The sequence below is a fragment of the Quercus lobata genome, chromosome 12 (assembly GCF_001633185.2).
Source record: "Quercus lobata isolate SW786 chromosome 12, ValleyOak3.0 Primary Assembly, whole genome shotgun sequence".
Classification (NCBI taxonomy): domain Eukaryota; kingdom Viridiplantae; phylum Streptophyta; class Magnoliopsida; order Fagales; family Fagaceae; genus Quercus; species Quercus lobata.
The window spans coordinates 18027307-18048100 of record NC_044915.1 but is presented as its reverse complement, the minus strand read 5'-3'; the positions used below and the strand labels follow the sequence as shown (position 1 = coordinate 18048100).

The following is a 20794-nucleotide window of genomic DNA, read 5'->3' as shown; positions in this document are numbered from 1 at the left end:
TTTACAAGGGATATAATTGGAAATTGAAACTTTACAGACCCTAAAACTACCAATACTTTTTTTTTTTTGGGTATAGAACTTGCACAAATAAAATTAGATGAGCTTGTAGAAGATGTTCTGATTTTGGATATCAACAAATAATCTATAGATGATAATCGGGGTCATAGTCAGGATTAGTCTATTGTTTACTCAAATTCTTTCAATATTGATACTTAGCATTTGACGAGTTCCAAGGATATTATATTTTTGTTGAACTATGTTATTTTATTTTTATTAAACTTAGTTATTTTGAATTTGGGTTGAAGTGTATGCACTTCTTTTGGTGTGTAAAGAATTTATTTTCTAGATGAATGTTATATTTTTGTTGAACTATATTATTTTGAATGTGGGTTGAAGACTTGAAGTGTATGCATTGCTTTTTGGGATGTAAAAAAAATTATTTCTAGATGGATGCTATATTTAATATTAAACAGGTTGAAATGAGTTGTGTTACATTTGTGTCAATCCAACACGACTCGTTTATTAAGCATGTCAAATGGGTTGGGTCAGGTTAACCCGCCTTATTAACAGGTCAGGTTAGGGTTGAAGGATCATGACACGATTATTAAATGTGTCGGGTTAGGGTTGAGCCATTTAGTCGAATACCCCTACCTCGACATGACACGAACCCGACATGCTGACACGAACCTGACATTGACACTCCTAATACTCATGCAAATTAACAAGTGAATATACTAAAGAGTTGTGGATATAATTTTTTTTTTATTGGTAAATTACATACACACCTAGTGGATTGTGAATCCATGATTGCAACCTCCACCCATTCTTACGGGTTAAATGTCATTTGAGCAAAAGCTCATTACATCCGGTCAACATTCAACAAGCATCCAAATTAATTTTTCAATTATAGCCAAGCAAAACAGAAATGTATAAATTCTAATACTCATTAACCGAATGACATCTGGATCCAAAACTAAATAAGGGAAAATTTTTTGAGGGTGAAGGAGACCAGTTTTCCTTTTTGCAAAGAGATATAGCTAAACTGTACATGCAGCATAATGCAGAGAAGTCTCCCCATTTTCATTTTCTGCATTAGAAGCCACACCGTTCATAAGAAGATAAGCAGCAGTGTGATAATAGTGTCGTAGAATTGCATGGTGTAAAGGAGTTTGACCTGTAAAGAGCCCATTGCCATAATGCATCTTTCACTATACCATCCACAGCATATTTAGGTGAAAATAAAATGCCAAGCTCCGCATTACCTATCAACAGAGCTAAATGAGAGGTCTCAAGAATTTTAGCAATAATTGCAACCAACAATAAACACAGCAATCAGACGCATCGCAAGAAAAGTGAACATTGTTAATAATTTAAGGTGTATTTGAACAATCCAGCTGTGTTTCCCACACGCACCATTTATAAGCTTTAAAATGCCTATACATAAAACAACGAACAGCAAATGACATATCATTTAAACTAAAACTGACAAAGCAAAATCACCTTAATCAATTACAGGCCTTGGGGGCAACAAAACACCCCATTTTCATATGACAAACAAAAATAAACAAAGTTTTAATATTAAAATTTATGAAACTTCAGAAACTATAAACCACATTCAAACAAATTCCTACTATTTCCTGAATACGCCTAAAGCAAGTACATTGTCTAAGATGAAATTACACCCCTTGATAAAACCTACCTTAACACATTTGAGTCACTATGTAGAAATGTGCTTTGTTCTGCAACTACAACGAGGTCCTTATGAAATGTTGCAAAATTTCACAACTTATGACATAATCCTATAGTCTATGTATCACACAAATCAAACTATTTATATGGAACTTTTTTAGTTTTACTCACAAAAACCATCTGTATGCAAGTATACTTGATATGTACACCCCTGTTTACTTCCTGTATACTTGGGTATCTCTCTTTTCGTTATCAATAAATCCTTATTACTTATCAAAAAATAAAAATAAACAGACTCTTAGGTATCAAGATACTACGATTCAACCATTAGTGAAAGCATGTAGTAAGAACAAAATCACAGTACAAGAGCAGAATGTTGGGGCAGATATTATGACCTTAAACCAAACCAAAAGGTATCGGAACCCTAAATACATAAAGATCAATCATTTAGGAACTCCCCTAACTTTATGTACCCCTAGGCAGACTAAGCGGCTTGCACCAAATACCAATTGAATTAAAGTAAGGACTACACGAAACCTGTTGTTCAGATACTTGTATTCTTTTTTCATCTTAAATCACCTCATATCAAAGTAATTAAGATCCCATTATATGTGTGTGTGTTCTTTTCATCCTGATAAAACTTTAATAGCTTTAAAAACTTCAATGATCTCTTTGTCTGTATTGCATTCAAATAAATTTGCAGAATAAGGGGCAGTGAGAATAGGAATACCCTGCCCATCTTTCATATTGACATCATCAACTTTCACTTGCTCCATAAAATACTTGGACACATGGGTCTTTCTTGTAGCAGCTGCATAATGGAAAAGGGTTCGACCCTCCAAATCCGGAATACAGGCTGCCATTTTCAGCAACCCTTTATCCAATCCTGCTAGAACATGCCAGGGAAATGAAGCAAGATTGCGAGAACATAATACTAAATGGAACTATAAAATAACAAGTCTTTAAGAAATGAAGCTTGGAAAGCAACACAAAGATTGTTAAACTGTAAAAAGGAAGTAATAAGTGTGTTTAGAGTGAGAATTGAAAGAAAAGAAACATGGAAAGTAATACTGCAGAGAGAGAGAGATTATTATTATACTCTTGAGGGGTACGAGATTTCCAGTTAGCGGCATAAACAACAGCATTAATCACAGGATCAAGTTCAGGATGGCCTGGAACTGCATAATAAACACACCAACATATATAAGATAACTACTACATTGTTTCATAGCACAAGTTCACATAAATTATAATAATAATAGATAAAATGAAAAGAAACTTTCTAAAAAAAAAAAAGTGAATAAGGCGAGGAAGGTGATTTCGATGGGCATGAGGTGGAGAATAGGAGATGGGAAGAGTATTGATATATACAAAGATAATTGGCTGCCAGGGAAGGGGTCTGCCAGGGTGGTTTCTCCACACGTTCCGGGATTAGAAGGTGCTCAGGTTGCTGCACTCATAAACCCAGACACGTGCACTTGGAACATTAACATGTTAAACCAGCATTTTTTGAGCTTTGAAGCAAGCCGAATCAAAGCGATACCATTGTGCTGGACGGATCAGAGAGACCGCTTAATCTGGCCAGATAGTCAGAATGGGGATTATACGGTGAGGGCAGGGTACCAGATGTTATGTCAGGAAGCAAATTCTGGTGCTGCATCAAGTTCGGACTCATCACATCAGTCGGCCTTCTGGAAGAGTATTTGGAAGCTCCGCGTTCCAAATAAAATCAAATGCTTTCTTTGGAAAGTTTGTTCTAAGGCTCTACCCACAAAGGTTAATCTGAAGAAAAGAAAAGTTCTGGAAGGAGCAACGTGCAGTGCTTGTCTCTTGGACCAGGAAACAACATTTCATGCTATTTGGAGTTGCGAGAAACTTACTAACATTTGGGCCCCCTGTTTCAGCTGGGTCCGAACAGAGTATCCACTTCTACAGGATATGCAAGAGTTGATTAACGTGGTGAGACGAAGGGAAAACAGTTTAGAGCTGTTTGGGGTGGTGGCTTGGTTCATTTGGAACCAAAGAAACAAGCTGAGATTGAATGAGAGAGGCTTGCCAACTGAAAAAATTTTTGACGCAGCTAAAGGTTACTTATCGGACTTTCAGTCCAAGCTCCAGATTTCAAAAGTGCAGCAACAAAAAGGAAGCATAAAATGGCGGCCCCCAGTGGATGGAACGTATAAAACTAATTTTGATGGTGCGGTCTTTGCCGAATCGGAGGAAGCAGGGATAGGAGTCATAATTAGAGACTTTCAGGGGCTGGTTATTGCGGCTTTAGCTGAGAAAATTCCTTACCCGGGTTCTGTGGAGGTTCTGGAAGCGCTAGCTGCAAGAAGGGCAGCAAGGTTTGTAGTGGAAGTGGGATTAACAGCTTCTGAATTTGAAGGTGATTCGGAGGTGGTTTGGAGGGCGTTGAGGACAGCAGATGGAGCACATTCGTCTATGGGTGAAATTATCAAAGACACGATGTCTATTTTAGGTTCGTTAAGAACTTTTTCTTTCTCTCACACTAGGCGGCAGGGCAATTGTGTAGCTCATGCTTTAGCCAAGAGAGCAATTGTTTCTTTTCCTTTATTGGTCTGGATGGAGCATGTTCCAGCAGACATTAGTTATGTTGTTATTTCTGATTTTCCAGTATCGTAATAATAATACACAGTTTTGACTCTCAAAAAAAAAAAAAAAAAAGATTTATATAAAAGAAACAGTAATAAATAAATATATATCCATTAATTAATTAAGAGAGAGAGAGGAAATCAAACGGTGAGTGAATGTATACAAAACTAAACATGTGACATAAAAACAGTAAAATACATAGATTAGGGATTACACATATAAAATAAATAATAAAAAGTGGGAGAGAGACCATGGAACACCATTGGAGAAGGAGAAGAGAGAGGTGCAATCCAAGGCAAGGCAAAGAAGAAGAAATACTTAAAAGTACAGTAGGGAGTAAAGTAGGAGTACAGAAACTGAAAAGGCATGTTAGTGTTGGTGTTGGTAGTTGTACGGATTATTGGGTCTGTTTGGATAAAACTTATTTTGCTGAAATTGAAAACTGAAAACTGAAAATACTGTAGCAAAATAATTTTTAAATGTGTAAATAGTGCTGTGGGACCTATTTTTAATGAAAAAGTTAGTAAAAAATGAAATTTATGGGTTCGTGATCAGTGCACAGATGCACTGTTCACGGAAGACTGATTAAAAGTTGTGACTACTGTTCATATACAGTATATAAACAGTAACCGCTGTTAGCGTAAAACGCGTGCTCCAAAAAAAAGAAAAAAGAAAAGAAAAGAAAGGAAAACGCAGCAAAGAAAACTCCGTATCCAAAATCCCTCAATACTCCCACTCCCACGTCTCTTCATCTTCAATTTCGGATTTGATTTGCCAGTTGGCAACTGCCATTTCATTTTTACCCTTTTTTTTAATTTTTTATATATACGTGAATCATAAATTATCATATGCCTTTCCTTTTTCTGAAAAAATGATTATACCCTCCTTCCACTTTCACTTTTATTTTATTTTTTAAAACACTTTTTTTTTCCTTCTTCTTAGAAAAAAAAGAAAGAAAGTTTCTATAGTTTTTTTTTTTTCTTTTCTTTTCTTTTCTTTTTTGGGAAGAAATCGTTTTTTTCATGTTAATAATTCTTGAGCATTAAATTTTAAAAATACATATTTGTTTTTACTTAGGGTTCGATTGGTAAAGATTATTTTTATCAACTTATTTTATTATTCAACTTATTTTTGTTACTATTATTGGATCCTATTGCATTTTTTGGTACTATTCATGGGTACAACTGTACTATTTCAGCTAATTTTTACCTTTATCTACTGTACTATCAGCAAAAAGTTTTTAGTTTCAACAAAATAAACAGATCTCAAACAGACTATTAATGTAAATAGTTATAAATGTTCAACCCTTGTCCAGTTTTATTAACTTCGAAAAAAAGCCTTGCTTAAGTTCCAATCCTCTGGTTTTATTTGCTCAAATTTCTTTAGATTTTATCGTTTTAGCAGTTTGCATTTGCTGATTACATAATTTCTTTGATTAATGTTAGCTAATTTTGTTTATTTTATTTTATTTTATATTTTTTGGATCTGATGTTTGATCATCTCTATATTTCTATATATTAAGAGGATTCAGAAAGTTAGTTATGCCTTCAAAAAATGTCTAAATACCCTTAATCTAATTAGATAATCTTTATTCTTAAAAAAAAAAAGGGGTTAAAATTGTAATTCAACAAAATTCAAAAAAAAAAAAAAACTAACAAATAAACTTTTTTCCTAAAAATTAGCAACCCCTCTATTTAAATATATTTTACATATGTTTGATATATTTTTTTCCTAAAAACTAACAAACAGTAAAAACTAGTTGTTTACTCCTAGCTTTATGTTTAACCTTTTTGTAATGTTATGCATAGGACATCCTTAATAAGAAGAGAAATATTGTGTCAATAATATTTTCACAACAAATATTAAATGATAGTATGCTATTAATTGTTATGGATTGGCAAAAATATAATTTAAGTTGTGGATTCATATTATAATCAATAACAACTCACCACCCGAAAAATCATCTACCAAAGCCTGATCTAACTCAACTCGTGGTTGTTGGCGGTTAGTCGCGAGTCTTCACTCCTTCTACTCGGCCTGAGCTTTGAGTAATGAGTTAACCTCAAACCCGATCCACCCAACCCATGGACATCCCTACTACGATGTACCCTCATACAGACAATAAATTAACGATGGATGAAATTACTTGTAAAGAAAAAACTTCAAAAATTTTCCACAACAGTTTTATTGTCCGAATTTTTCAAAAAAATTTGACTCAAAACAACATCGTTCAACAAAAGCAATGACATAACATTGAGTAGGGTGTGCGACCAAATAGCCAAAACCTACCTAATCCAACCCAACCCGCCATGTTGGGTTGGGTTGTGAGATTTGTTTTTTACAGTGGGTCAAGTTGGGTTTTGGTTGTAAGATTCACAAATCCACTTAACCCGACCCAAACCACCTGTAATTAATATATACTTAAATTTTAAAAATATATTATACAATTTTGTTATTTTCTTTTTTACTCCTTTTCCTAAATAAAACTCAAACCCCAAAGATCTCCTTGTATAGTTTTGTGTTAGTTTGATGTTACTTTCAAGATTATTTGGTTATAAATTTGCTCTTATTTGTGGTAGGGTTATTTCAATGGTAGGATTTCAGCAAGGGGGGAGCTAGAGCTAGATTTTTGGGGGGGGGGGGGGGGGTAAGTAAAAACAAAATGATTTTTTTTTTCTTTACATACAACTTCCATATTATAATAATCTAAAATAGTATTCTAAATACAATTCAATATACAATTCCATATTATATTGTACAATAGTCTAAAAAAGTTATTAATAGTTTAAATATTGGTAAATAACAAATATAATTAAATAATTAATCATACATTTTCGTTTTTCAAATTAATAATAACTTATTATATTTATGTGTGTTATCAATTAAATAAAAATATATGATAAAAAAAGAATAGTAATACACCTAGGAGTAGAACTAAAAGTAAATTTGAAACTAAGAAAAAAAAAAGGTAACTAATATAAGTTTTTGCTTTTGAAGTGTGATGTTTTAATCATACACGTGGATGTGGTTGTTCTCTTGGAATTTGAGCAAGCACTAAAAAATTTCTTGGACTTGAAAATATATAGAGTATTTATCAAATTATTTGATCAAACTAAGAAAAAAACTAAGAAAATATAGAAGAGAGAAAGAAAGATAAGGAGAATGGGAAAGAATCACATATGTAGATAGAGATCTATTGGTTGTAACAGTAGTGTAATTTTTTGCTTATGAAGAAAAAAAAAAGTGCAAGGAAAAATAATTTCATTTTACTGTCAACAGTAAAGTAAGCCAAAGTCTCGAAGAGATTTTTTTTTTTTCTTTTTTAATGAAGGAGCAAAAATTTGAAATTTTTTTTTTAATAAAATTCAATATACAATACTTATACAAAAATTTTATAACAAAATCTAGGTGGCAAGTTGTTAATGGTAGATAAAAAGTAATGTTAATTGTGAGTTTAAAAAAAAAAAAAAAGTTACAACTTGCCATATAGCATTTATTGTAAAAGTAGTATTAAGATGATCATATTCAGATTTATTTTAATTGTGTTTAAATAAACTTTAGGGTTAGGGTGTTCAAATTTTTATTTTTGGGGGGTCAAAACAAAAGTTAAAAAGAATTATAAATATATATATATATATATATATATATAAATTTTACAAGTCAGGGGGTTCATTTGAACCCCTTGGCTTGAACATAACGTTGCCCTTAAATAATAATAATAATAATAATTAAAAAAAATTATTCAATCCATGGGCTCAACCCAATCCATGTAGGTTGAATTGGGCCCTATGATGAGTTGGGTTGAGTTGAATTTTTTTTCTTTAACACAATATTATAATAGTAGATTCGATTGAAAAAACTTTTACCAATGTGAATGCTCTAACACTCCATATACTAGGAAGAAAATAAATAGGATGAAAAGAATTATTTTAAAATATTCATTTTATTCCTAGTTTGGTGAATATTCTAATCTGAAAAACCATTCCCTTGTTTGTTGAATGTCCCAATCTAAAAGACTTGCACGTGCAGCAACAAGAATTGTGATCAATAAGTTTTAAGTAATAAACCATAATATTGGATAAATTTGAAGTAATAATGTGTAGAAAAATGAATATCCCCCCCCCCCCCAATTCTCTCTCTCACTACAAGTATAATTTTGCATTAACAACTAGCGTTGAAAGAGCTTTCACAGAATATAAAGTAGGAAAAAAATTTCTAATGCTTTTATTGATCAAAGCAAGATCTAAATAAACCAACTATAAGATTTAAATAAGCTTCCTCAACATACATTTTTATTCTCCATGTTTCTTCCCTATGCTTATTTACTCATTGGGTAGTATCATTCTTATTCAAAGGTTGATACTTCCATTTGATCAAAGAAGAGGCCAGAAGGCCCACCTTCAGGCATCAAAGCCAACATCACAGGACCTTTTGCACCTTCTTCAACAGTTAAACCTCCACTATTGTGGTTCAAATCTGTGCTGGTATAACCAGGAGTCACGGAGTTGATTGCTATTTTGGGGAACTTCTTTGCTAGAACCCTTGTGTATGCATTAAGAGCTGCCTTGGAGACTATGTAAGCAGAAATATTAACAGGCCAACCTTTGGTTTCAATCAAATTCTCCTTGACATCTTCTAGAAATCCCTCTACCACCTTGTCCACTTTCTCTTCTGTGAGGTCATCAACCTCTCCAAGTTCTTTCTTTGCATTCTCATTTGAAATAAGCTGAAATATTTTACATAATTGAAATTTTAATTTCTTGAAAAAAAAAAAATTCAAGCAATTTCCTAGAACCAAATGTTTAGTGCCGGTCCTACACAATCATCGCAGCCATAATCTTGCACTCTATATTGCCGTGAAATGTTCATGACCAAATATAGCTGTTTTTAAAATGGTTTAATAAGATGTTTTACACATTTTGTACCTTTAATTGTCCCAAGATGGAGGACACATTTACTATTCTTCCAGAATGGGATAATAGAAGAAGTGGAATAAGTGCTTCGCTCACTTGCTTGGTCCCATAGTAGTTTGTTCTCAAACAGTCCTCAGTTGTTTGATAAGTTTGCTTTATGACTTCCTTCAGAGGTATGGCATTTGGACCGTAAATCTGTATCATTATATGCAAAGGTATTATATGATGTTACAGTACTCTTCTTTATAAAACTTGATTAATATCTATTTTCCTTTTATTTTATGATTTTCTTTTTATGGCCACCACAGCCTCAAGTCAGTTTAAATTCTTCACATTGCAATAGTCATCAAAATTTTGGGATATGCCTTCAATTCGAAGAGAAAGCATGTTGTGCACTGCATATGGGATATGTTTCATTTTTCTCATATCATGTGAGACCCACAACTATATAAGACCACATTTGATGACAAAATAATATCATTTTATGGATAAGATGGATGATCACATGATTCGCATCATATTATGGCCGCGCATCGCGCATGTACCCTCATAAATAGAATAAATCTATTGATGGATGAAATTACTTTACAAAAGAAACATAGAAAAAATTTCAAAAGCTTGCCTCAACAATCTCATTAGTTTGAGTATTGTCCGAATTTTTTAAAACTAATCACCTAAACAACGTCGTTCAACGAAAGCTGTGATGCAGAGCCAGACGGGTTCTACATAACATCAAGAAACTTACTTGATCAGCGCTAAGTTTTCTTCGTTCCTCTGGGTTAATTATGGATCCATTAATCCCCGCATTATTTACCTGCAATTTTGAAATAATAGCAATGTCAGAGCCACCAAAGTGGGGGAAAAGAACAAGATCTCAGTAATTAACAAATGACTTTCGTTTATCAACCTAATTACAAAAGGGTGGGGAGAAGAAAGAATACTAGACGATTCATCTTTGTTTAGAACTACAAACTGGTCATTGCAAGAAAAATTATTTATTTATTTTTATACAAAGAAATCTGATGACACACAAATGGACCAACACAAGCATGTATGTCTTTAAATTCAAAACCTATGATTCCTTAGAAATTCTAGAGATTCTTTGTAACATAATAAGAAGCAAAGCAAAGATCTACCCTCTCAAAAATAACACTTGGAATTCCAAAGATGTATGTATAATTAAGTTGCATTACCAATATGTCAAGCTTCCCAAAGTGGGTTTTGATGAAATCTTTCAAAGAGGAAATGGTAGTTGGGTCCATCACATCTAGTTGATGAAAAACCACATCAGAACATCCTTTAGCTTTGAGTTTTTCAATTGCTTCATTGCCCCTCCTTACATCTCTAGCAGTTAAAACCACCCTGATCCCATTTGAAGCTAATTGTCTACATATCTCAAATCCAATCCCTTTATTGGCTCCGGTTACAACTGCAATCCTTGGGGAAAAAAATTTTCAAAAAAAAAATTAATAATTAGGACATCTGCATATAAACTCAGTTCTATATGTGAAATGGAAAGATTAGAGTTGTCAAAGATAAAATTACCTCTTAATCCCCGTATTTATGGTTGTTTCTGCCATTTGTTATGAAAATTGAAGAGTTTGTACCTTTTTTTTTTTTTTGATAGGAAGAGTTTGTATTATTAATGCAGAAGATGGCTTATCTGAAAATTTATAGTTCTGCTCTAGGTATAGTTTTATAGGTGTTTAATTTGCCGCAGGTGCTGTATATATTTTATTATTGAGTTTTCAAAGTATAGTTGAACCTTGAAGTAGAAATTGTTAATGTCTATCTTTATAACGTATACCATGACATCTTCTTTTGCCGAAGGAGACTGGGTCAAAAAATCATGAGAAATTATTCAACATAGAATGAAAGTCACGAAATAAATTCTTGTTTTTATTAGTAGGGAGGACGATATATTTATCCTGCTGTTCAATTGAATAATTTCTTGTCATACACTCTTGCCAATCCATGACTAACCAACAACACTAATTGCGGTTTAGGTACAAATTGTGCTAAGTGTACTATACGACTCCTATAAATTGTTTTTAGTTTAGTATTATAAGAAAGCAGAAAAATTCAAGAAACCGGTTCTTTTTCTCCAGCCGATTAATTTATTAATCTGACAAGTGATTTCACAACTTGACAACTTGTACCTAACCCGCAATTAGTCTTGTTGGTTAGTTATGGATCCTCATATTGTAGTGAGCTATGACATTATCCACCCTTGTAATTTTAATTATATCTGGCTTTTCTATGTAGGCCGTGACGTTTTCCTATCTCTGTCTATGCCTAAATAAGTTATCTACGATAACCCATTATGTAGGCCATGACACTTTTCTAAACTCCTAATTCCTAAATACCATTGGTGGGAAATTATTAATAATAAATAAATAAATAAAACCCTTAGTGGGGGTATCTAAAAATAAATTATCAGTGGTGGTATAACAACATCTGGACTCAATAATTTTTAAACCCTAGTCCTAACTTGACTTGGTATGTATAGGTTTTGAGTCACTAGTTCATTGTTTCATGAACCCAAGGATCATTGGTCGAACCACCAGTTCAACAAAATTGAAGATAAAAATAAAAATTATTTTTCAACAAACTAAAAAAAGTTTAGATTGATAGATCCATTTTTTTAAAATTATATAAAAAAATAAAAAAAAAATCACAACAAAATATATAAGCATATAAAAAAAATTACAAAAAAAAATTCACAACAAAATATATAAACATATAATGACATAATGAAATATTAGTTATTTGGCCAAAACATTGTTATCATCTTTAAAATTTGCTTGGATTTCATTTTTCATCCCTAAATATTAAAATGTTCATTTTCAACCATAAACTTTGTTAATGCATTGCGTAAGGACTAGACTGAAAGACAAATTGAGGTATGTGTTGATGACGTGCTTGTCAAAAGTTAACAAATCGAACTCCACCTAGATGATTTCCTGGAGACCTTCGATACCCTTTGGAAGTACGAGATGAAGCTTAATCCAAGAAAGAGTTTTGTTAGTATTTTTATGTTTCCATGATGAAAAAGTTCCATGTATATTTGGGCCTCTATTTGCTTTGTAAGCAAGGTAATGAATGTTGCAGTTGAAATTTCAAAGTAGTGTGCATCCAAGTATTTTGGTTGTGTGAGGATTCAATCTTGGTCAAACAAAATTCAAATTCTCAGTCATGTGAGCATGTTCTAGGTTGTGCGAACTCCAAGTTGAAAGTCTCTGTGGACCTTCGATAGACTAATAGACACTAGGTCAACAAAGAACTTGTTTCCTGAATTTTGTTGATTTGTTTCAAGAGGAACTTGTGTGCCAAACTCTAGCCCAAACCCTACTTATATTTAAACTTTACTTCAACCTAACATCAATAGAAGGATGATGATTGATGGCCACCAAATACAAAAGAAACAAGTTTAAGCCCTTTAGACTTCCAACTCTCTCCAACACACATTTTTATTCTCCATGTTTCTTCCCTTATGTACTCATTGGGTAGCATTATTTCTTATTCAAAAGGTTGATACTTCCATTTGATCAAAGAAGAGGCCAGACGGCCCACCTTCAGGCATCAGAGCCAACATCACAGGACCTTTTGCACCTTCTTCAACAGTCAAAAATCCACTATTGTGGTTCAAATCTGTGCTGACATATCCAGGATTCACGGAGTTGATTGCTATTTTGGGGTACTTCCTTGCTAGAACCCTTGTGTATGCATTAAGAGCTGCCTTGGAGACTATGTAAGCAGAAATATTAATAGGCCAACCTTTGGTTTCAATCAAATTCTCCTTGACATCTTCTAGAAATCCCTCTACCACCTTGTCCACTTTCTCTTCTGTGAGATCATCAACATCTCCTAATTCTTTCTTTGCAGTCTCATTTGAAATAAGCTGAAATATTAACATAATTGAAATTTTAATTTCTTGAAAAAACTTCTATGCAATTTCCTAGAACCAAATGTTTAGTGCAGGTCCTACACAATCGTCACAGCCATAATCTTGCACTCTATATTGCAGTAAAATGATCATGACCAAATATAGCTAATTATAAATGGTATAAAACGATGAGTTTTACATTTTGTACCTTTAATTGCCCCAAGATGGAGGAGACATTTACCATTCTTCCCGAACTGGATAATAGAAGAAGCGGAATAAGTGCTTCGCTTACTTGCTTGGTCCCATAGTAGTTTGTTCTCAAACAATCCTCAGCAGTTTGATACGTTTGCTTCATGATTTCCTTCAGAGGTATGGCATTTGGACCAAAAATCTGTATCATTATATGCAAATGTATTAAATGATGTTACAGTACTCTTGTTTAAAAAGCATGATTAATTTTTTTTTTTTTTTTTTTTTTTCTTCTTATGGCCACCACAGCCTCAAGTCAGGTTAAATTCTTCACATTACAATAGTCATCAAAATTTTGGGATTATGCCTTTAATTCAAAGAGACAGCATGTTGTGCACACGGGATATGTTTCATTTCTCTCACAATAATTATATAAGACCACATTTCTTTTTTTTTTTTGAAGAGCTATAAGACCACATTTCTCTTGCAACAATTATATAAGACCACATGTGATGACAAAGTAATGTGATGTCATTGTATAGTTATGAATCTTATGATAAATGATCACATTCTTTTTTTAGTGTAGTGGGGCTGGGAAGTGGGAAAGTTTTTTATTTTTTAATGATAGATAGTTGTTTTATAGTCTGTTTGAGAGTTGATGAAAGTTTCAGTTTATTTTAGCTTTTAGCTGATTTTTTATAATATTTATAGGTTTTGTTGTACTTTTTTATACTATTCACATATGTAGTAAGTTGTTTTAGAGTCTTTTTGATAGTAAGTTGTTTCCAAACAGATTTTTATTTTTTTTTTCTTTTTGTTGATTTACAGTTTTACCTTTATTTCTTTTTTTAATGAATAAGAATAAGTTAAATAAATTAAGGGTATTTAAAAAAAAAAAAAAACTAACATTCTGATTTTTTTTTTTTTTTAAATATAGGAACTTTCTAAATCTTCTTAATATATTAAGTTTTTTTTTTTTTTTTTTTTATAGTTTTAGCCTTATTTTTATTTTTAAGAAATAAGGATAAATTAACTAAATTAAGGGTTAAAAAAAAAAAAAAAACTAACTTTTTATCTTCTTAATATTAAGAGATAAGAGAAAAGACAAAATTTATTCATGGATGAAATTACTTTACAAAAGAAAACAAAAAAATAAAAATAAAAATAAAAATAAAAACCTTGCCCCAACAATCTCACTAGTTTGACTGTCCGAATTTTGCAAAAACTTATCTCCAAAAACAACAGCGTTCAACGGAAGCTGTGATTCAGAGCCAGATGGGTTCTACTTCTAAATAACATTGAGAGACTTACTTGCTCAGCGCTAACTTTTCTTCGTTCCTCTGGGTTGCTTATGGATCCATTAATCCCCGCATTATTTACCTGCAATTTTGAAATAATAGCAATGTCAGAGCCACCAAAAAGAACAAGATCTCCTCAATTAACAAATGACTTTCGTTTATCAACCCAATTACAAAAGGTTGGGGGAGAAGAAGAAAGAATACTAGACGATTCATCTTTGTTTAGAACTACACAAACTGGTCATTGCAAGAAAAATTATTTATTGATTTTTATATAAAGAAATCTGAAGACCCACAAATCAACCAATACAAGCATGTATGTTTTTAAATTCAGAACCTATATATGATTCCTCAGAAATCCTAGAGATTCTTGGCAACATAATAATTAGAAGCAAGGCAAAGATCTACCCTCCCAAAAATAACACTTGGAATTACAAAGATGTATGTATAATTAAGTTGCATTACCAATATGTCAAGCTTCCCAAAGTGGGTTTTGATGAAATCTGCCAAAGAAGAAATGGTAGTTGGGTCCATCACATCTAGTTGATGAAAAACCACATCAGAGCATCCTGCAGCCTTGAGTTTTTCAATTGCTTCATTGCCCTTCCTTACATCTCTAGCAGTTAAAACCACCCTGACCCCATTTGAAGCTAACTGTCTACATATCTCAAATCCGATCCCTTTATTGCCTCCGGTTACAACTGCAATCCTTGGGTAATTTTTTTTTTTAATAAAAAAAAAAAATTAATAATTAGGATATCTGCATATAAACTCAGTTCTATATGTGAAATGGAAAGATTAGAGTAATTGAAGATAAAATTACCTCTTAATCCCCGGATTTATGGTTGTTTCTGCCATTTGATATGAAAAGTGAAGAGTTTGTATTGGCAATCCAGAAGATGGCTTATCTGAAAAGTGTTTTTTTGATAAACGGATTATCTGAAAAGTTATAGTTTTGCCCCAGGTGTAGTTTTAGGATTGAAATCCTGACGCAATGGAATTAAGCGGTTGAGATTCAGAGTTGGGTAAAATAACTTTCAATCTTAACCATTGAATAGAATAAAGTAAGAAATAATTAAAAGGTTGTGCGATAAAATTTGTTGGGAGAGAAGAAAAGGGTAATTGTAAATTTGCATGGTGTAATTGAACCGGCTCAATCCCCTGTAATAAAATATGCAATTGCACCGTGTAATTGTGAATTTGTTGGCTTTTTTTTTTTTTTTCATTTTAATCCCCATATTTTAATTTTATCATTTTTAGTCCATAAATCAATTAACGTATTCTTTTTTGGTCGTTTTCGTTAACCCACTAACAGAAATTGCTTAGGTGGCAAACTAAGTGCATTACTAGCACATTAAATACTGACGTGACCAATTAAAAAAAATTAATTAGCATTTAAAAAATGCCATGTCAGCTTCTAAATAATAAAAAAAAAAAATTTATTAATCAATTTTAACGAAATTAAAAAAGAAAAAACAAAATTAAAAACCATAAAATACATCAATTCAAATCTAATTCATTTTGAACAATAACACAATCACAGATTTAAACATTAACACAAGAACATAAAGCACAAACCTAGAACCAAACACAAAAAACACAAACTCAAATTTAAACATTAACACAAGATCACAAACACAAAGAACACAATAACAGACATAAACCAATTAAAAAGAGTAATTAAATTTTTTTTTTTTTCATTATTTTCGGAAGAACAAAGTAACATGTTCTTCATGTTCTTCGGGAAAGAACATGAAGGTTGTCCAGAAAATTAAAATAATTAATATTTTCTTTTCTTTTATTACATTTTCTCAGCAAATAAACATGCAAAAATTCATTCAAAATTCCTTTCCTCTACCAAATCCTCCAACAAATCAAACCCATAAACCCAGAAAAATAATAAAATCCACATGAAAAAAAAAAAAAAAACCCAGAAATTTAAAATAAACACAGCAGCAACCCGAAACCACCAAACCCAACCAAATCTCCTCCGCCCCTCTCTTTTTTTCTCTCTAGACCATTCCCCAAAATCAAATCTCTCTCTCTCTCTCTCTCTCTCTCTCTCTCTCTCTCTCTCTCTCTCTATGGTGAAACCCTAATTAGTAATTGATTCACAAATGCCACCTCCGACCAATAAATTGATGATGATGAACACCAGGCCAGGAAGAATCGACGGCAACTCCGACGAATCGGAGACACCGTCGAACAATCTTTAGGTCGGTAACCTAGCCAACGATGTTGTGGACTCAAATCTCATGGATCTCTTTAACTAGTATGGTGCGCTCGATAGCGTCACCTCCTACTCTTCTCGCAACTTCACTTTCGTCTTCTTCAAGCAAATCAAAGACGCTAAGGCTGCCAAGGATACCTTACAAGCCGTCGATCTCCATGGCCACCCTATCAAGATCGAGTTCGCTCATTCGATTTGTTCTCATCAATTTGTTCTTCTCCTATGTATATATATAAATACGATTCGTTTCATGACTTTGAAATTTTGTGCAGTTTTTATGTTTGTTATTGTGTTCTTTGTGTTTGTGATCTTGTGTTAATGTTTAAATTTGAGTTTGTGTTTTTTGTGTTTGGTTCTGGGTTTGTGCTTTATGTTCTTGTGTTGATATTTAAATCTGTGATTGTGTTCTTGTTCAAAATGAATTAGATATGAATTGATGTATTTTTATTGTTTTTAATTTTGTTTTTCTTTTTTAATTTCGTTAAAATTGATTAATAATTTTTTTTTTTTATATTTAGAAGTTGACATGGCATTTTTTAAAATGTAATTAAAATTTATTATTATTTTTTAATTGGCCACGTCAGCATTTAATGTGCCAGCAATACACTCAGTTTGCCACCTAAGTAATTTCTGTTAGTGGGCTAACAGAAAGAACCAAAATAGAACATGTTAATTGATTTAGGGACTAAAAGTGATAAAATTAAAATGTAGGGACTAAAATGAAAAAAAGCCAAATGTAGGAACTAAAAGTGCATTTACGCCTAATTAATATGACACTAAGGGGTTTGGTTCATTTGATTTTTTCTAACATTATCGTAATCTAAGATTATAAAATATATCACATCACATTAATCACATCACCTTCTTAAATGGATGTGATCTTACATTACTTATTGATGGGGATGTAATAATTTATTTAATTGGCAAAGTTGCACATACTAAAAAATTTTATTTTACTCATGAGAATTACTAAAATATAATTGTGCACACCAAAGACAGGGTTACTAATCTGAACCCCACTTGGGCTCACAACTTATTTATATGGTGGGTTTTGAGTATCCTACTTTGGGTCGTTCTAGATTTTGAGACTCAATGAAATCACTTTTCTCTCTTTCTCTGTGTTTCTTTCTCTTAGACTCTCTTTCTCTCTATCTTTTCTCCCCTCAAAATTCCATCCCCCTTCCACTCTTTAGCTTCTCCTATTTATAGCCAATTATTAGTGGGGGGATTATCAATTTATCATTACTTTTAAACTAGTGCAATGAGAGGTCCAATATCATTAATTGTAAGTGGATGTTTAGGTGTGAGTGGCTTTGGAAATGGTTTCCACTACAGCAAATGTGCTCAGCGGCGAAGTTTCCTAAGGTCACTGTCGGGCACACACAGGGCGATGTAACCGAACATCTGCATATTGTCCGGGGATGACTTGCCAAGCAATATGTGAGCTGGGATCCGCTATCCGCTTCTCAGGCATTTGAACAACACCCAACTTAGGCTCGTAACTTTTGTGGGCTCGGGCTGGGACCTCGAGTAGAACGGAGGTTGGGCCCCTGGGCCATACTATTGATCTATGGCCCAAGGCTCAAGTGGACTTGGATGTGAGGGGCCGTACAATAATAATAAAAAACCTCTAAATTTTAGTTTTTTATATTTTTGAGTTTATTTATTTATTTTTTATTTTTTTAGGTTTTAGGGGTAATTTGGTCAGTTTGGGCCTTCCAAGGGTATTTTTTTAGTTCAAGCATAATTTTGGCATTTTTTGGTGTTGAGAATACTTTCAATCGTTTTTATAATAATAATTTTAATTATTTTTAAGAATGTTTATGAATCAATTATATAAAGTTACATTCATGGATTATGATTGGAATGCAATTTAATAAAATCAATTATATAAATGTAACATTCATGGATTATGATTGAAATGCAATTTAATGAACCAAACACCTTAATGTCACATTAAGGTAATGTAATTAAATGAATCTAAGATTACAAGAATGTAACATTACACCTTAATGTAACATTAAGCAAACCAAACTCCCCCTTATCGTCTTTAAAGTTTGCATGAATTTCATTTTTCATCCCTAAACATTAAAAAGTTCGTTTTTCAATCATAAACTTTGTTAAAGCATTGTGTAAGGACTAGATTGGAACACATTTTGAGGAATGTGTTGATGACATGTTCGTCAAAAACTAACAAGTCAAGCTCCACCTAGTTAATCTCTTGGAGACCTTCAATACCCTCTGGAAGTACAAGATGAGGCTTAATCCAAGAAAGTGTTTTGTTAGTGTTTTTATTGTTTCCATGATGAAAAACTTCCTTGTATTTTTGGGCCTTTATTTGCTTTGTAATGCTAGGTAATGAATGTTACAGTTGAAACTTCAAGGTAGTGTGCATCAAAGAATTTTGTTTGTGCGAGGATATAATCTTGGTCAAACAAATTTCAAATTCTCAGTCGTGTGAGCATATTCTAGGTTGTGCGAACTCCAAACAGAGAACTTGTTTCAAGAAATTTCTTGATTTGCTTCAAGAGGCACTTGTGTGCCAAACTCTAGCCCAAACCCTACTTATATTTTAACTCTACTTCAACCTTAACATCAATAGAAGGATGATGATTGACGGCCACCAAATACAGAAGAACAACATTAAGCCCTTTAGGCTTCCAACCCTCTCCAAATTGACAAAACCATTGAAAGGAGATTTTAACCACCCAAAAACACTAGATCACCACTTGTGTTATTGGAGTGTTATGCTATGACCACCAAGATGACTAGATATATTCAAATGGCCTAGAAGTAATCAAGAGATTGATTTGATAGTCGATGTCTCAACTTGCACTAGCGAATCATTCTAAAGACTGAGCTCGATGAAGTGGTGCGGGCAAGAAGCTGGGAGTTTTAGATACAAGTTAGGTTACTCGTACTAGAGCTTTTGTAAGTCCAATTGTGTAGTTGTTCTTGTTGTGGTTCCATAATACTAAATCTGGAAAATTAATTACTTGGGTTTAACTTGTGAAATTGATAAAATTAGTTGTAAGTCTTATTAGGAGTCATGTGTCTTGAACAACCACTGTCAAGGTACCACAAACATGTGTCCATAACCTTAAATGCAGACTTCATCATAAAACACACTTCGTGCTTAGATGATAGATCAATGGGAACGGTGTTTTCTCTCATCTGCCTTTTACGAGCTAAACCTTTAATTTTCACTCTTCTCAAACGAACTCCTTTGCACATTTTCATTCTAAGACAGTCTAGTTTCTTCTTGCTCAACCTGAGATCTTTTCCAATAGTCATCATAATAGAATTCAAATAACTTTTAGACTTGTATTTTCTGATACACTCAAACAAGCAGAGATTAGAAAAACAAGATGTTTTTGAAAACAAAGATCTCTTCAAGCCGGTTGCAGCCATGACAACAGGGGTCAATGGATCACACAACAAGGATTAACCCTAATCAGAGTGTGCCTGCTCTGATACCACTTGATTGGCTAAAAACGAATTGACCTCTTTTGATGAATTAATTGATTAATTAGCTAAGTTTATTAATTAATCAAATTAACATGCAAACGCGTGGTAGCACAAATAAATCACCAATAAACTAAAGTATGCAGCGGAAAATAAATTGACATGGTGATTTGTTTACGAATGAGGAAAACCAACACCCAAAAATCCCACCAGGTGATTTTAAGGTCACCACTCCCGAGAATCCACTATTATCACAACAAGCGGTTCTAAGTAAAAGAATTTCAATACCTTATACCAACCTACAATTAAACTCTTACCCCAATACCCAATTGGACTTGTACTGTAGTGACAATCTCTCCTTGTAATTGCACGACTCCTAGTCGTGACTAACCAATTGCGCAGATCCCAGTACGCGACTTCAATCACCAACTAGAAAAGGTTGTTGGCTGCAAAATTTACCTTTAAGATCTACCTTCCTCCACCAACCACTGCTCCATCAATTTCAATCAAA

General features: G+C 32.9%; 3 protein-coding genes across 4 annotated transcripts; all 3 read right to left on the bottom strand.

Annotated features, from left to right (window-relative positions):
- Positions 1-857: 857 nt before the first annotated feature.
- On the bottom strand, positions 858-4586 carry LOC115970742. Of its 2 annotated transcripts, XM_031090350.1 has the most exons (5): positions 4553-4586; positions 2789-2867; positions 2420-2575; positions 1175-1262; positions 858-1087 (listed from the first exon to the last, which is right to left on the bottom strand). In XM_031090350.1, exons 2-5 carry the CDS (start codon positions 2832-2834, stop codon positions 1081-1083), a joined length of 297 nt encoding a protein of 98 aa, XP_030946210.1. In that variant the 5' UTR covers positions 2835-2867; positions 4553-4586; the 3' UTR covers positions 858-1080. The 2 variants fall into 2 exon arrangements, with proteins under 2 accessions (XP_030946210.1, XP_030946209.1); XM_031090349.1 differs by having other exon boundaries at positions 858-1262.
- A 3994-nt stretch (positions 4587-8580) lies between these two features.
- LOC115972121 (salutaridine reductase-like) lies at positions 8581-11778 on the bottom strand. The gene is made up of 5 exons (XM_031092282.1): positions 10761-11778; positions 10409-10652; positions 9961-10029; positions 9228-9410; positions 8581-9028 (listed from the first exon to the last, which is right to left on the bottom strand). The coding sequence occupies exons 1-5, from the start codon at positions 10793-10795 to the stop codon at positions 8648-8650; spliced, it is 912 nt and encodes a 303-aa protein (XP_030948142.1). The 5' UTR covers positions 10796-11778; the 3' UTR covers positions 8581-8647.
- A 180-nt stretch (positions 11779-11958) lies between these two features.
- Positions 11959-15553, bottom strand: LOC115972122 (salutaridine reductase-like). The gene is made up of 5 exons (XM_031092283.1): positions 15412-15553; positions 15054-15297; positions 14602-14670; positions 13310-13492; positions 11959-13116 (listed from the first exon to the last, which is right to left on the bottom strand). The coding sequence occupies exons 1-5, from the start codon at positions 15444-15446 to the stop codon at positions 12739-12741; spliced, it is 909 nt and encodes a 302-aa protein (XP_030948143.1). The 5' UTR covers positions 15447-15553; the 3' UTR covers positions 11959-12738.
- Positions 15554-20794: the final 5241 nt, after the last annotated feature.

Excerpts from the sequence above, each read along its gene's own strand:
- LOC115970742 (XM_031090349.1), bottom strand. The coding sequence starts at position 2,834 with ATGCTGTTGTTTATGCCGCTAACTGGAAATCTCGTACCCCTCAAGA. Across the intron at positions 2,576-2,788 it reads AAATCTCGTACCCCTCAAGA|GATTGGATAAAGGGTTGCTG; the intron begins GTATAATAATAA and ends ATGTTCTAGCAG. Across the intron at positions 1,263-2,419 it reads CAATATGAAAGATGGGCAGG|GTAATGCGGAGCTTGGCATT; the intron begins GTATTCCTATTC and ends CTCTGTTGATAG.
- LOC115972121 (XM_031092282.1), bottom strand. The coding sequence starts at position 10,795 with ATGGCAGAAACAACCATAAATACGGGGATTAAGAG. Across the intron at positions 10,653-10,760 it reads ATAAATACGGGGATTAAGAG|GATTGCAGTTGTAACCGGAG; the intron begins GTAATTTTATCT and ends TTTTTCCCCAAG. Across the intron at positions 9,411-9,960 it reads GAAAACTTAGCGCTGATCAA|ATTTACGGTCCAAATGCCAT; the intron begins GTAAGTTTCTTG and ends ATAATGATACAG.
- LOC115972122 (XM_031092283.1), bottom strand. The coding sequence starts at position 15,446 with ATGGCAGAAACAACCATAAATCCGGGGATTAAGAG. Across the intron at positions 14,671-15,053 it reads TTGGGAAGCTTGACATATTG|GTAAATAATGCGGGGATTAA; the intron begins GTAATGCAACTT and ends TCAAAATTGCAG. Across the intron at positions 13,117-13,309 it reads CCATCTTGGGGCAATTAAAG|CTTATTTCAAATGAGACTGC; the intron begins GTACAAAATGTA and ends TTAATATTTCAG.